General features: G+C 36.2%; 1 protein-coding gene across 3 annotated transcripts; it reads left to right on the forward strand.

The window, feature by feature from the left end:
* Positions 1 to 930: 930 nt before the first annotated feature.
* Positions 931 to 13,683, forward strand: manba (mannosidase, beta A, lysosomal). Of its 3 annotated transcripts, none has more exons than XM_051916578.1 (17): positions 931 to 1,277; positions 1,356 to 1,450; positions 2,814 to 2,919; positions 3,046 to 3,219; positions 4,155 to 4,278; positions 4,409 to 4,575; positions 4,694 to 4,798; positions 4,869 to 5,020; positions 5,112 to 5,229; positions 5,279 to 5,389; positions 6,964 to 7,131; positions 7,212 to 7,427; positions 9,156 to 9,320; positions 9,534 to 9,678; positions 10,079 to 10,224; positions 11,224 to 11,484; positions 12,988 to 13,683. In XM_051916578.1, the coding sequence occupies exons 1-17, from the start codon at positions 1,083 to 1,085 to the stop codon at positions 13,216 to 13,218; spliced, it is 2,679 nt and encodes an 892-aa protein (XP_051772538.1). In that variant the 5' UTR covers positions 931 to 1,082; the 3' UTR covers positions 13,219 to 13,683. The 3 variants fall into 3 exon arrangements, with proteins under 3 accessions (XP_051772538.1, XP_051772537.1, XP_051772539.1); XM_051916577.1 differs by having other exon boundaries at positions 935 to 1,277; positions 7,209 to 7,427; XM_051916579.1 differs by having other exon boundaries at positions 935 to 1,277; positions 5,303 to 5,389; positions 7,209 to 7,427.
* The last annotated feature ends 59 nt before the right edge of the window (positions 13,684 to 13,742 follow it).

Below are 13,742 nucleotides of genomic sequence, written 5' to 3' on the forward strand. Positions count from 1 at the left end.
CACGATACAGCACAGCCTCGATTACCTTTTTTGCTTACCTATATTCTGAAGGTTTTTACAGAGGGGTTTGGTGGTATATAATTTACTTGATTATACACAACTTTTTTTTTTTCCTAAAAAATGATGATTTTTTATTTTTATTTTTTTTATTTTTTCTGGCTGTTGACAGTATTTTCTGATTTATGAAGTGATAAAAAGAGATATCCAAAATCCCCTCTGTAAAAATCTTAAATTAATCAATCAGCAGAGGAAGTATGAGATATCTATTAGTTATTTTTTTTACCCTATTCACCTGGGGTGTCTCGGCTTGGAAAGTGGCCATATTTTGTCACTTGAAGGATCATTTAGAATTAAAAGCAACTGTGCTGATTTGGTGTTCTTGATAAGTATATCTTGGATGTCAAGGAATTTAGTATTGTAAGATGAAAAACACAATTAAGATATATATATATATATATATATATATATATATATATATAATATTACTTTTTTTTTTTTTTTTATTGAACACATAACACATACAGGGAACACATAAAAATAGATAAAAAAAGAAGAAGCATAGTATAAACCGATAAATAATGACCTAACGGAAACATCACGAACCAAAATCCACAGCACAGCAGTGCAGGCATAATAAAAGCCCTCACTTCGAATAGCTATACTTATTTTTGAAGAATATACAGCATACGTACATCTTCTGCAAGATGTCTGTTAAAGATCATTTCATCTGGAAAGCATCTGTTATTTACAAACATCTGACAGATGTCTATTCTAAATCATAAACATCTTAAAGACATTTTCTAAACGTCTATTTGACATCTGACAGGAAACATCCTATAGACGTATTGGAGATGAGCAAACACTCTAAAAATAGTCTTCCAGATGTCTGTGTGCTATCATATCGAAACACATCCCCTTAACTCAAACGCCACCGGATGTTTTTGCTTCCACGTGAGAGAGCAGCTGATCGTCCTTGTGCTTTTGATTTCAACCGGGAAGTGCCGCAGAAAACACGGTGTGTTTATGGCTTTACGTGGTTAGAGATGACTTTGGTAGTGTAAAGTTGGCCATGATCAATAGACATGAATCATGCGGTATGGTCCTTTGCGTGCTTGTATCTGTTAGAGGCTCTTTTTCTCGACGGCGCGTCTGCGGGAGCTGAGACCTTTTCTCTGAACGGGAAATGGAAGCTGCTGAACTCGAACTCGTCTGTTTCTGTCAGCGCCGAGGTCCCGGGCTGTGTTCATACTGCTCTGCAGCGCCAGGGCTTCATCTCGGTATATTCTAACAGACACACTTACATTCTTTCATTCAGAGACATTAACTGAGAAATGAACTTTATTTTGTGCCAACAGGATCCATATTATAGGTTTAATGACCTGGCCTACAGATGGATTTCACTTGACAACTGGACCTACACTACATCATTCTCAGTGCCTACTCATGCTAGGTAAAGTCAGAAACCCTCTGATTTAGAGCTAGAATGTTAAAGAGGTCATGAATTGCGATGTTTTATTGTTTTATAATGTTTCCTGGGATACACTTATAATGTTAGTATGCTTTTTACATCAAAAACAAATTGTCATAATTTAGAAATAAAACCCTGATTTTATCCTCTGATTTGAACACTGTTTTAAGGGGCGTGTCTGCTGAGAGACTTCAGTGTAAACGCCCACTGCTGTGATTGGCTGATATCATTGCATATGAAGTAGTTCTCTCTTTTAGCACAATTTTACTATTACAGCTCTCAATGTTAACTAATTGTGAAAAGTGTTGATTACAGCATTACATTTAGATCTATGGCATTATATTCAGATTGTGGCATGAAAGGTTGCAGTGGTGAACATTGTTTTCATGAGCTCAACATGTCTGTGATCGACTACAGTGATCTCATCATTATAACTCAGTTTCTGCACACTAACGAATGCTTTCATCATAACTAACAGTGCAAACACGATATAACTAAGCACGAGTTCATCAGTGACTGAGTTCTGGACTCGCACCAAAACTCCCATTTTATTCAACGAATCTCGGTTTGATTGACAGCTCCAGCGATTGTAAAGGGAGCGTTCTTTGATTGCTTTCTATATATAATTTAATCACAGTTTAAATAACAGATTATTTTCATCCTTCTAAGAGAAACAAGGTGAAGTTGAGCGTTTAGTCACTGGTTTGATTTACTGACACACAGACAAAGATCATCTGACTGTACATGAATCATTAATATCAGATCAGGCATTAACACAGTTACTGACATGTTGTTGCATTACTGTCGAGTCCATATCGGAAAAGTCTAAAGTCTGAAATGCGATTGATTTACCAAAGAATCCACAGTGAAATGAACCGAATACAAATAAATAAAGCTCAACTGAGACATTCACATTGTTGAAAATAAATAACCATATTCCTGCATTAGGATCCTTTGGAAGTTAATGTTATTTTAGTCCTGTATCGCTCTTCTCTCCTCCTCATCTCACTAACACACCAGTGGGCGGGGCTAAGGTTGCAATGATGAAGTAGGCGTTGATTTCTTCTGTGGAGGCGGAGTTTCACCATCTATAGACACATTCAAGGATCAGTCGTTCTCTGGGTCTGCTGTCAATAAAAGCTTTTATTGGACTAACAAGGACGTTTTCAGTTCTGAATCTTACAGGATATTCTTATAGTACGACGACCTCTTATAAATCAAAAGCTCAAGGAAAAGTTGATTTCTCAATTCATGACCCCTTTAAGAAAGTGGTTTATCATGTGACACCATAATTATAATTACAATCAGACAAGCCCACAGGTTAAATACTACATGCTCTTTACAGAGGGAAAGGGAAAGCCGTCCTGGTGTTTGAAGGAGTCGACACAATCTCTACCGTTTCCCTCAATGGAGTCATCATCGGAAAGACAGACAATATGTTTCGCAGATATGTAAATGAATAACTATTTTGTGTTGCACAAGTTTTTACAATTGTTATTTGTATGTATGTTTATAGACTGACATATACTGTAATAATGCACAAGGCTTTATTGAAATAAATCATTGTTTCTCATCAGGATTTTGAAGTTACTGGGTTGCTCAAGGATCAAGAGAATGTTCTCCAGGTGTGGATTATGTCGGCGGTGACGTACGCGTCTCAGAGGAGTCGTGCCCACACTGAGTACAGAGTCCCACCTGACTGTCCTCCTCCTGTACAGAAAGGAGAGTGTCATGTTAACTTTATCCGAAAGGTAAGAACCACGTTCCATGTAGGTTGTAATACTTTTTTTTTGTTAATTGGGAACCTACTATTTTTTACCCTTTCTTTAGTGTGTAATATAACTGTTTGTAACTTTGCAGATTGTTTACATGCACAAAGTTGAGAGTTAAACTCTCCAACAGAAAACTCTTCACAAAACACGAAAACATCTCATTTGTAGTCCTGCCATTATTTCCATAACGTATGTACGTTTCCACATAATAGATCATTATAGCTTGTCAAATTTGCCCCTATTTGGGTGTGAGCAAAGACACGCCGTTTTTGTGTGTGTCCCTTTAAATGCAAATGAGCTGCTGCTCCTCGTTTGTGAAGCAGTCCAGCGTAAAATGACGGCATGACAACAACACTCTACTACAACAACTCTTCCTCTTCTCTAAAGCAGCCCAACATGGCCCCGCCCCCTTTGTTGTGTGTTCTTGGGGGCGGGGTTTATGTAAATTTTAGGGTTAGTGATGTCACCAACACAGAAAGAATCTCGTTGTAGTCCCTACCAGCCATTTAAAAAGTGATTTCTGGAACTTTGAGTGTTGTAACTTTGCAGATGTTGTTTATGATCAAACAGCAACATTACACACTAACTAAAGTTAAAAAAGTCAAATCATAATCAAACACCCCTTTAAATCTTGTAAACCTTTTCTAGTAGACCCCCTGAACAAAATGATGAGCTTGTAAATGAGCATAATAAGGGCCCTTTATAATACATTTTAATATAAAAATATATAGAAGTATAATTATATAAATATGTAATTCATCAATTAAATACATATTTTTTCTTAATAAAATTATATAAAAATATTTATTTATAATTTGATTTATTTTTTATTATATACATGTTGTAATGATATGAATTTAAATAATTAAAATAATTGTTATTGTTACTGCTTTCCTGATTGTGTCTGTTTTCAGGCTCAGAGCTCGTTCAGCTGGGACTGGGGTCCATCTTTCCCAACTCTGGGCATCTGGAAGGGAGTTCGGCTAGAAGTCTTCAACACTTTAAGGGTTCTAAGTTTTACCACAGTTCCAAAATATGGTATACACATATTTGCATATGAATGAGAAGGGGTTTAGACATCAATATAATAGCAAAACAAATCAACATAAAATGCAGATTCCCTCTTTTTTTACCATATTCTTCTCCATATGTCTTTCCCTGTATGCAGACTCTGGAAATTCAAGCTGGAATGTTGAAGTGGAGTTGTTCTTCGATGTTGTTGTTGCATCGAAGGCTCTCGTCCTCATGTCCATACCATTATTACATTCAGAGGAGTTTCATCTGTCTCTTACACCTGGACAGAGCAGGAAGTCCTTTGTCTTGCAGATCAACCAGGTGAGATCAGTTCACAGACCATCCTGTGTCATATCATATATCCCGTCCCGTTTTCCTCATTTCTGAGGTAATATCACACTATATGATGATAAACAATGTTCACACTCTTGTCTTCAAGAGTGTGAGTTTGTGGTGGCCGTTTGGACACGGAGAGCAGCCTCTCTATGAGCTGGAGATACAAATCAACATGGAGGGTGGAGAGACATTTAATGCGCAGCGAAAGGTAACATCTTTCTCTGTTATTCTTATTTTCTACATCTATTTCACTTTTTTGTTGTGGTTTTCTATTTCAGGTTGCTTTCCGCACAGTGGAGTTGATCCAGGAGCCCATACCCTCCTCCCCCGGCCTCAGCTTCTACTTCCGGATTAATGGGAAACCAATTTTCCTGAAAGGTTCGAACTGGATTCCTGTTCATGCCTTTCAGGACCAGGTTACCACTGACATGTGAGAAGATTTACAGCCCACCTACACTAAAACAGCCTAGTTGAGTGGCCAGATGAATTCTGTTTAATGTGAAATCATCTCGTCATTTCAGGATCACCGTCCTGCTCCGGTCTGCTCAGAAGGCCAACATGAACGCTTTGAGAGTGTGGGGTGGTGGCGTTTATGAGCAGGACCTCTTCTACAGCCTGTGTGACATGTATGGAATCATGGTAAGCTTGTCATATGAAGTCCTCCACCTGTGACATGCTTTAAATACAGTCGATTTGTTTGCTCTTTTGTCAGATTTGGCAGGACTTCATGTTTGCCTGTGCGCTGTACCCTACGGAGAAGGATTTTATACAGACCGTGAGGGAGGAAGTCACGCAGCAGGTTTGCATGACAGTATATTTTGTGTTCACCTCTAATAAATGACAAATAAAAGGGTCAAGGACATATGAGAGTGTTTGGAAAAAGTTTAAACGGAATGATTCTAAACTATCATGTGGGGAATGACATTTTAATAAAACTTCCATCTTGAATACACACCTTAATATTTCTTTTCAAAAAAGTGTTTTTTATTACAAATATCATAAATTATTACGTTTCTGAAGTGTCGCACCACGTGACATTTTACGACCTGAGGTAAACTTGCGTTTTCATAAAGCTAGTGTTATGTTAACTAAAATGATTAAAAATGGTTTAATAACATTTAAAAATGTTAGATAAAAATAAAGCTGAAACAAAATATGAATATATATTTATTTATTATATAAATAAAAAAAACTTAAATTAAATGAAAATTAGAAGTGTTGCCTTTTCAAATAACTGTAATAAAATAACAAATTTTAAGTAATGAAATGACTAAAACTAAAACTGAAATAAAAAATAAATTAAAGCTAAATAGAAATATTTAAAATACAGAAAAATGTTCGTAATAAAATAAGTTAAGTTTTTCAAATATTAAGAAGTGAAGCAGGTTTATTAGAATACTTTATTCTGAGAAAAAATAATATAAAACATTTCTTCATTATGATAGCATTAAAAGTTTTGCATGAACATGATTTTCCCCCCCTTCAAAAATATATGAAAAGTAACTTGTTTAGAAAAGCTTGCTGTAGAAGAAATTACTAATGTTCGCCATAGAAGAGGTGTATCATAGGCATTTTTTTATGTGTTCTTTGATTAAATTATAGACCTGATTAGGGCTGTCACTAACGATTATTTAGGTAATCAAGTAATCAGTCAATTGTTTTGACGATTAATCGAGTAATAGGATAATTTTTGGGTAATAAAAATAGACCTAAGCCTTTAAAATGACTTAAAGTACATATATAATAACAGTAAGGCAATAATATTTGGTTCAAATAAAGCCAAAAGCAAGTAATCATATGGTTTTATGGAACAACACTGTTTAAATACATCATATAAACAATCATCAAATGCCTGCAGAGGGCGCCAGTGGCCTTACAGCAGCTCTAATCCATGTTTAATTCAAATCTTTACTTAATCTTTAATATTTGGCCGTTTCTTTACGATAGAAATGCTACAGCCACTGTAATAATTCTTGAACATGAATATGTGGAGATGCAACATGCAAACTCAGAGCTAGAGTTTAAACTTTTATTTTGAAATCACAATGAACATTTCACAGGTTTATAAATAATTGACCTTACAAATGTGATGAAATGGCTCACATTGCGTTCCCACATGAACGTTATAAGCAACCCAAACTCACAGCATATGCAGAGATGGAGTTTGGATTCTCATCCGTGGAACGTGCCACTTCCGGTATTTTGCCGGTTACTTGACACGGGTAAATTGCAATCAAGGATTTTTTTAAAAATCGAGTACTCTAATTTAATTGAGGAATTGTGACAGTCCTAGATCTGATGCTCAAAAAAACAGCATTATCTCACTGACCCACCAGTCATTGTTTGCATTTTTATTTTATTACTGTGCTTCAGGTTCGAAGGTTGAAATCTCACCCGTCTGTGGTCATCTGGAGTGGGAACAACGAGAATGAAGCTGCCATAGCAGCTGACTGGTTCAGCATCTCTGCTGCCGAGCGCCCACTGTACGTGAGAGATTACGTCAGTCTGTACGTTGAGAACATCAGAGACCTTGTGCTGCAGGTGAGACTGAGACACACACAGACTTACATTACAGTACTATCTTCAGTCTTATCAGTGGATGCTGTGCTTTGATTCAGGAGGACAGCACTCGTCCTTTTCTAGTGTCCAGCCCAACCAATGGGGTCGAGTCTGAGAAGGAAGGCTGGGTGGCTCATGACCCCTATGACCCCCACTATGGCGACACCCACTTCTATAGCTATTACAACGATTGCTGGAACTGGACTGCTTTCCCTCGTACACGCTTCGCCTCTGAGTACGGCTTCCAGTCCTGGCCTTCATTGTCCACGCTCAGTAAGGTACTTTCTGCTTTTACTAGTTTATTTTTTGTGACCGCAAAGCCGACTAATGTCACTAGTTTAAAAGGTGAAGTGTGTCCTTTTTATGCCAGTAGTGGCACCAAACTGAATTGCACAAGTAAAGACCTTCGATTGTTTGAACAAGCAGATAGTCCTGATTCCCACCCCAAACGCATGCCACTGGTTGAGCTAAAGGCCAAAGTATACTTCACTTTTCACGCGTACACGAGGGTCAGCGTACAGTGCACGTGACATGAAATTCGACACCAGAAGAGTATGCGTGTACCGTACTGTTTAATTTTTTTGCAGTAATTAGTTTATCCACAAGGTGGCAGCCGTGCTCTGGGGGTGTCGATTCACAAGGTAGTTGAAGAAAAACCTCATAAACAGAACAGGAACACATGCAAGCTACAGCGACAGTGGAGCCCGACATAGATGAGAGATTGTGTGAAGAGGTTAGAAAGCACCCTCATTTGTTCAACTCTAGCATGAAAGAATACAAAGATGTTTACAGGGGTTGTGACTCGTGGCGAGAGATTGGTCAAAACTGCCTGTGTACGCATACGAGTCAAATGAAGTATACGCTGCAAGGCTGTGCGTTCGACAGTGTTTATAAAAAACAAAGTATACTTTGGGCTTAATTCAACAATTCATCAGAGCACATTATTCATAAGTACAGTAAAAAAAATGGCCTTCATTGTCATTCATTGACACCCTTGTAACAAAAAGTACACTTTAGCATACTTTTAAAAAGAATACTTATGGAAATAATATACTTAAAAATAATTACATTCAGTTCGCACTTAAAGTATATGTTTTCAAACAGTTGTGTGTTAATTGGAATTAAATGAAAATGTATTATTTTTTAACTTTATATTAAATTAGCCATTAGCTGAACTTTGTTTTGTTCCCTAGTAAAGTAGGACTTAAGTACATCTCTATATGTAATTTCAGTAATTACTTACAAATTACTAATTTTTGTAATTTTATAGTTCTATTGTTTTTGAAATATGATTATTGTAATTTCTATTTAAACTTGTATTTCATGTGTTCAAATATATTTGTAATCACACATTTGAACTGAAGTTGCAATGTAGTACATTTAAAGTATATTAACTTTTAAATGTAATATCAAATAACCCAATACGGTAAAAAGTATAATCAAGTACTTGTACATGTGCGTTAGTATGTTAGCCAACACATCAAAACAAGTGTAGTGTACTACTTCAACACGACAAAAGATTATTTATCATGATGATTTAAAGTGTTCTTCAACATTATTACAAAATGCACTTTTTAAGAAACACGGTCAGGCAACTGTACTTCTAAGTGGCCTTTTATTTCATTAATATATATTATTTGCAAGTATGGTTTTTAAAATATACTTTTAAGATTTGAAGTACACATCGAAGTGCTCGTTCAGTACAATTAGGTGTGAAGTGACAAATGACCATCTGTTGTAGGGTTGAGATCCAAACTGGACGCTTCCAGTCCAATACTGCGTTATTTATCATAAAGCTCGTAGATGTCATTTTAAACTTACAGTTCCGATGCACAACACACAGTAATCCCACAAGCTTGCTTCCACCTGCAGTTGTTAGACCCACACTTCCCCCAGTGTCCAACAATGGAATTACAACAGACATTCAATACAACATAAGCGCTCTTCATTTTTTAACAAGGGAATGCATAAGCCTTCTTATTTTCCAACTCCTCCTCTCCAACCAGGTTTCAGTGTCTTCAGACTGGGATTTCAGCAGTAATTTCTCGTCTCATCGGCAACATCACGAAGATGGAAATCAGCAGATGCTAAAGCAAGCAGAACTACATTACATCCTCCCCAACAGCTCCGACCCAGTGCAGAGATACAGAGACACTATTTACATCACTCAGGTCAACACAACATATATACACTGTGTGCTTTACAATATAATAAAATAGAAGACAGTTGTAATAACATTTCACAACATTACTGTATTTTTGATCAAATAAGCGCAGCCTTGGTGAGCAGAAGAGACTTCTGTCAAAAACATAAAATCTTACAGATCCAAACTTTCGAATGGTAGTGTATATGTCAGATGTTTTCACACTCTTTGGTTTGATCAGGTGATGCAGGCGCAGTGTGTGAAGATTCAAACAGAGTTCTACCGCCGCAGCCGCAGTGACATCATCGAGGGCAAAGGTCATACAATGGGCACTCTTTACTGGCAGCTCAATGACATCTGGCAAGGGCCATCTTGGTCCTCTGTAGGTAAATGAATAATGAATACACTGCAAAAAATGCTTTTCTTACTTAGAGTTTTTGTCTTGTTTTTAGTCCAAATATCTAAAAATTCTTAAATCAAGAAGCATTTTCTAGACAAGTAAAAATTATTGTCTTGTTTTTAGAAAAAAATAAGTCAAAATTAAGTAAGTTTTTCTTTAAAACAAGCAAAATAATCTGCCAATGGGGTAAGCAAAATAATCTTATTTTCGGTTTGAAATGGACTGGAAACAAGACAAAAAATCTAAGTAAGAGTAGCATTTTTTTGACCATTGCTGTTCATCTCTATGTAGATGAAAGCGTCCTTGTTTATGAAATGTAATTTTAATGTTTATTTATTTGTTAATGTGAGTATGCTTCTTGACTGGGAACTCTCTCGCACATTCAGAGTTTGGTGGTAAATGGAAGATGCTGCACTACTGGGCTGCAGATTTTTACGCTCCCGTCCTCTCAGCGGGGGTCGAGGATGAGGGAGACCTGCTGATGTACGCCGTCTCTGACAGACACTCTGAGCGGCACAAGGTCAAAGCCAAGGTAAGATGGCAGCGCTTAGTAACACGTTTGACTGTTGTTGTTGTTTTTTGGGGTTATTATACAGTATAATGATCCTCTATTGCAGAGCAGAATGTTAGATCGAAATTGTTTGACATATTATTAATTTAGAACATTAATGCAACACCATTTGGTGCAGCAGAAATTACATAAGGGCTTTTCACACTGCGCTTAACCCCGGGTTATCATCGCTCTAAAGACATCTTTTAACCCCGGTTAAAGGAATGTTTCACACTTGTAATTTAGAGGCGGGGTTAGCACCGCTTTTTACCCGGACTTATGAAACCCTGCTCTAGAGAACAGTTAGCACCGCTTTTCTTTTGTAAATGATCCAGTGTTTAAATGTTACGACTCGATTCTTCACAGCCGTGTCCTCATATTCAAATGCTTCTGACAGTTACAGAAATACTGTATTATGTACAGTATAAATAGAAGTTTAGCGTTTGAAGGGAATAATGTCAAATGGTGATGGAAGTGAGGAAGAGACCAGAAATTCCATTCAGGAAAAACTTGATAGTACAGTCAGTGATGTATCATATGAGGATGCGCAATGCTACAGCCCTAATGTAAACATATTGCATGCAGCGTTCATCCAATCACTGCAAATATGCAAATAAGAATGTTAACCCAGGGTTAAGGAATGTACAGAGTGAAACGTCAGTTTACATATAACCAGGATTAATTGTTAACCCTGGGTAAATTATGAGCAGTGTAAAATGTGAAGCAAGATAACCCAGGATTCTTTTTATTCAAAGGGTTAGAGAATGACCTAGGGTTAAAGGGATAGTTCACCCAAAAATGAAAATTCATTTACTCACCCTCATAAGCTCAAACGTAATAGCATGTTTCTAGTCCATTTAGGACAAACTACATCTAATACCAGGCTTACTAGTGCTATAGCAAAAACATGCTTTCATTTTTGTTTTCTTTCATTAGTAAATGTATGAATTTTGATTAGTATTGCTCGTGTTGTTCATACAGGTGAAGTTATACAGCTGGAGCAGCTTTGATGCTGTTTGTTCTTTAGAGTCTAATGTGACTACAGTAAAAGAAGGAGGGAGCACGCTTGTGTTTCAGCATCCCATATCTGCTCTCCTGGAGCAATGTGGGAACTGCACTCGGCGCTCCTGCATCGTCACCTTTCATCTCAGTACTCCAGAAGGTCAAATGATCAGCCCTCTCAATCACATCTTCCTCAGCTCTCCACGACATGCAGAAGGTTTGCAGAAACCCGACATCACGGTGAGAGACACAGATTCTCAACACACACCGCTTACTAATGCACTCACTTCAGCTGATTCACTCATCTGCTGCGTTTCTGCACAAACAGAGACGTTACTGAACATAAATGACATCTGGTGCTTTTTCTTAGGAGGGCCATTCTACAGAATTGGTGCAAACTGCTGTCCCACAACCAAAAAACGTATTTAAAAAGCATTTAAGTATTCAAATTTTAGATGTTGACTAAGATCCTTCTATTATTTATTGAATCCCATAATAATATTTAAAATATCAGTAAGATTAATATATATAAAATCATCATTTATTGGGTACTTTCAATTGGGAGGAGGCTGTCCCGAACCCTAACTTTTTATTAAAAGTAAAGTTATTGTAGTATTTATTGTATATTTTTTTTTAAATCATGAAACTTTATGTAAAAAATGTGTCCCGTATTTTTGTCACTACTGAAACAGTGTGTGTTTTTCATTGTCTGAGACTGATTTTAACACACTTCTACGTTTCTGATCAGGAAATATTCCTGTGTCCCTCCCTCTCATAGTCTCTCTTTCACAGTAGATAGGTCCATCATTCTGAGTTAAATGTGTTCAAAAGTCTGAAAATCTGTGTGGAACTTTAAGGAACGTCACTAACGAACACCTTTTTCTGCAATTAATCAAACCTTTTTGGGTGTTATTCCATAGAATTGAGTTTTTCTGTGTGTACAACTGTTCAGAACTGTGCTAGCTAACCATGTGCTGATTAACATCTAAAAGTGTCTAAAATTGTCACGACCGAAACATGTCATCATTGTTTTGGTAGTGACAAAAAGGACACATAATCATTTGGGGGAAATAAACTTAATTTTAGTAAAGTGATGCAAATCATTAGTATTTAAATATGTTTTAGTATGTGAGTTTTCTGTCATGTGATGTGGTCACTACCAACACATTACTGTCACTACTGAAAATGTGCAGTCACGACCGAAACATGGGATGTTTTGTCAAAAATAAAGTATCTTGAATGATCAACTAAGATGTTATTATAGTGTTTGGTTCAATGTTTATTCAAACTAATGAATCTTTCACTTTGACATCAGTATGATAAACTTTATGCCTTTTACAAAGAAAGATAGGATTCAAAATACAACAAATCCCATAAATTACACTTGAAATATTGTTAAAATTGTAATTGTTATTGATTTACCTGTGAAAACTTTTTTTAAAAATATATTTCCAAGGTAAAATCTTAATAGGTCAATGTAACACTTCTTATTAAATAATTTATTATTGTGTTTCGGTAGTGACAAATTTGGGGAGAGGAAAAATATTCCAAAACTTTCTGAAAATACAATATGAGAATTAACTGTACAATTACTAGAAATGTGTAGCTTGGATGTTATACAATTTGCATACATACAAAATTTGTGGAAAAAGACAAAAAAATTTCAAGACGTTTTTGAACCAGTAGAATGGCCCAGGAAGTTCCTCAAATGACTGACAGGTTTATTTTATTTGTATATTGCAGTTTACTGTAAAGGATGCTGGGATTGTTCAGAGTTTTGTCGTGACTCTGCACTGCTCCTTTCCTGCCGTGTACGTTTGGCTGGATGTTGATGATATTCCCGGTCACTTTAATGTCAATGGCTTCCTGATGCTGTCTAACAAATCCACAGTTACTTTTGGAGCATGGAGACCCACCACTGCCGAAGAAATCACTGCAAATCTCCATATCACGTCACTCAGAGACGTCTACTGATTTTATAATGTCTAGTTGTCTGACCGACAGCTTCTTTAAAATCTTCTATACAAATGAAATTCATAAAAGATTGCGAGGCACTTTGTCTTCTGCTCAGGATGGCCCTGTTAATTACTACTTATGGTTCTATTTGTTAGATTAGTTACCTGCATTAAAAAATACTTCTAAAGCATTTAGTGATCATAGTAAATGTTAATTTCAACATTAAATACATTATTAAAATCAAAAGCTGTATATAAATATTATTTCATGGACTTGAGCCAACATGAACAAACAATAAATAGTTGTTTTTTATTAACTAATTTTAACAAAGATTAATAAATACTATAACAAATGTATTGATCATTGTTAATTAATGTTAGTTAATGAATTAACTAATGAAACCTTACAAGAGATATTTTTTCAAACAAAGTGCATATGAATACTTGAATCAATTTGAAATAAATGTGTTGCAATAATATAAAATATTGAATGTGTGTATTTTTACTTACAATGTGACTATTTGAAAAACAGAGTCATGGTTG

The sequence above is a fragment of the Ctenopharyngodon idella genome, chromosome 13 (assembly GCF_019924925.1).
Source record: "Ctenopharyngodon idella isolate HZGC_01 chromosome 13, HZGC01, whole genome shotgun sequence".
Taxonomy (NCBI): Eukaryota; Metazoa; Chordata; class Actinopteri; order Cypriniformes; family Xenocyprididae; genus Ctenopharyngodon; species Ctenopharyngodon idella.

Coding starts and splice junctions, on each gene's coding strand:
- manba (XM_051916577.1), top strand. CDS start 1,083: ATGAATCATGCGGTATGGTCCTTTGCGTGCTTGTATCTGTTAGAGGCT. Junction 5,021..5,111: donor GACCAGGTTACCACTGACAT/GTGAGAAGATTT, acceptor TCGTCATTTCAG/GATCACCGTCCTGCTCCGGT. Junction 9,321..9,533: donor ACACTATTTACATCACTCAG/GTCAACACAACA, acceptor TGGTTTGATCAG/GTGATGCAGGCGCAGTGTGT.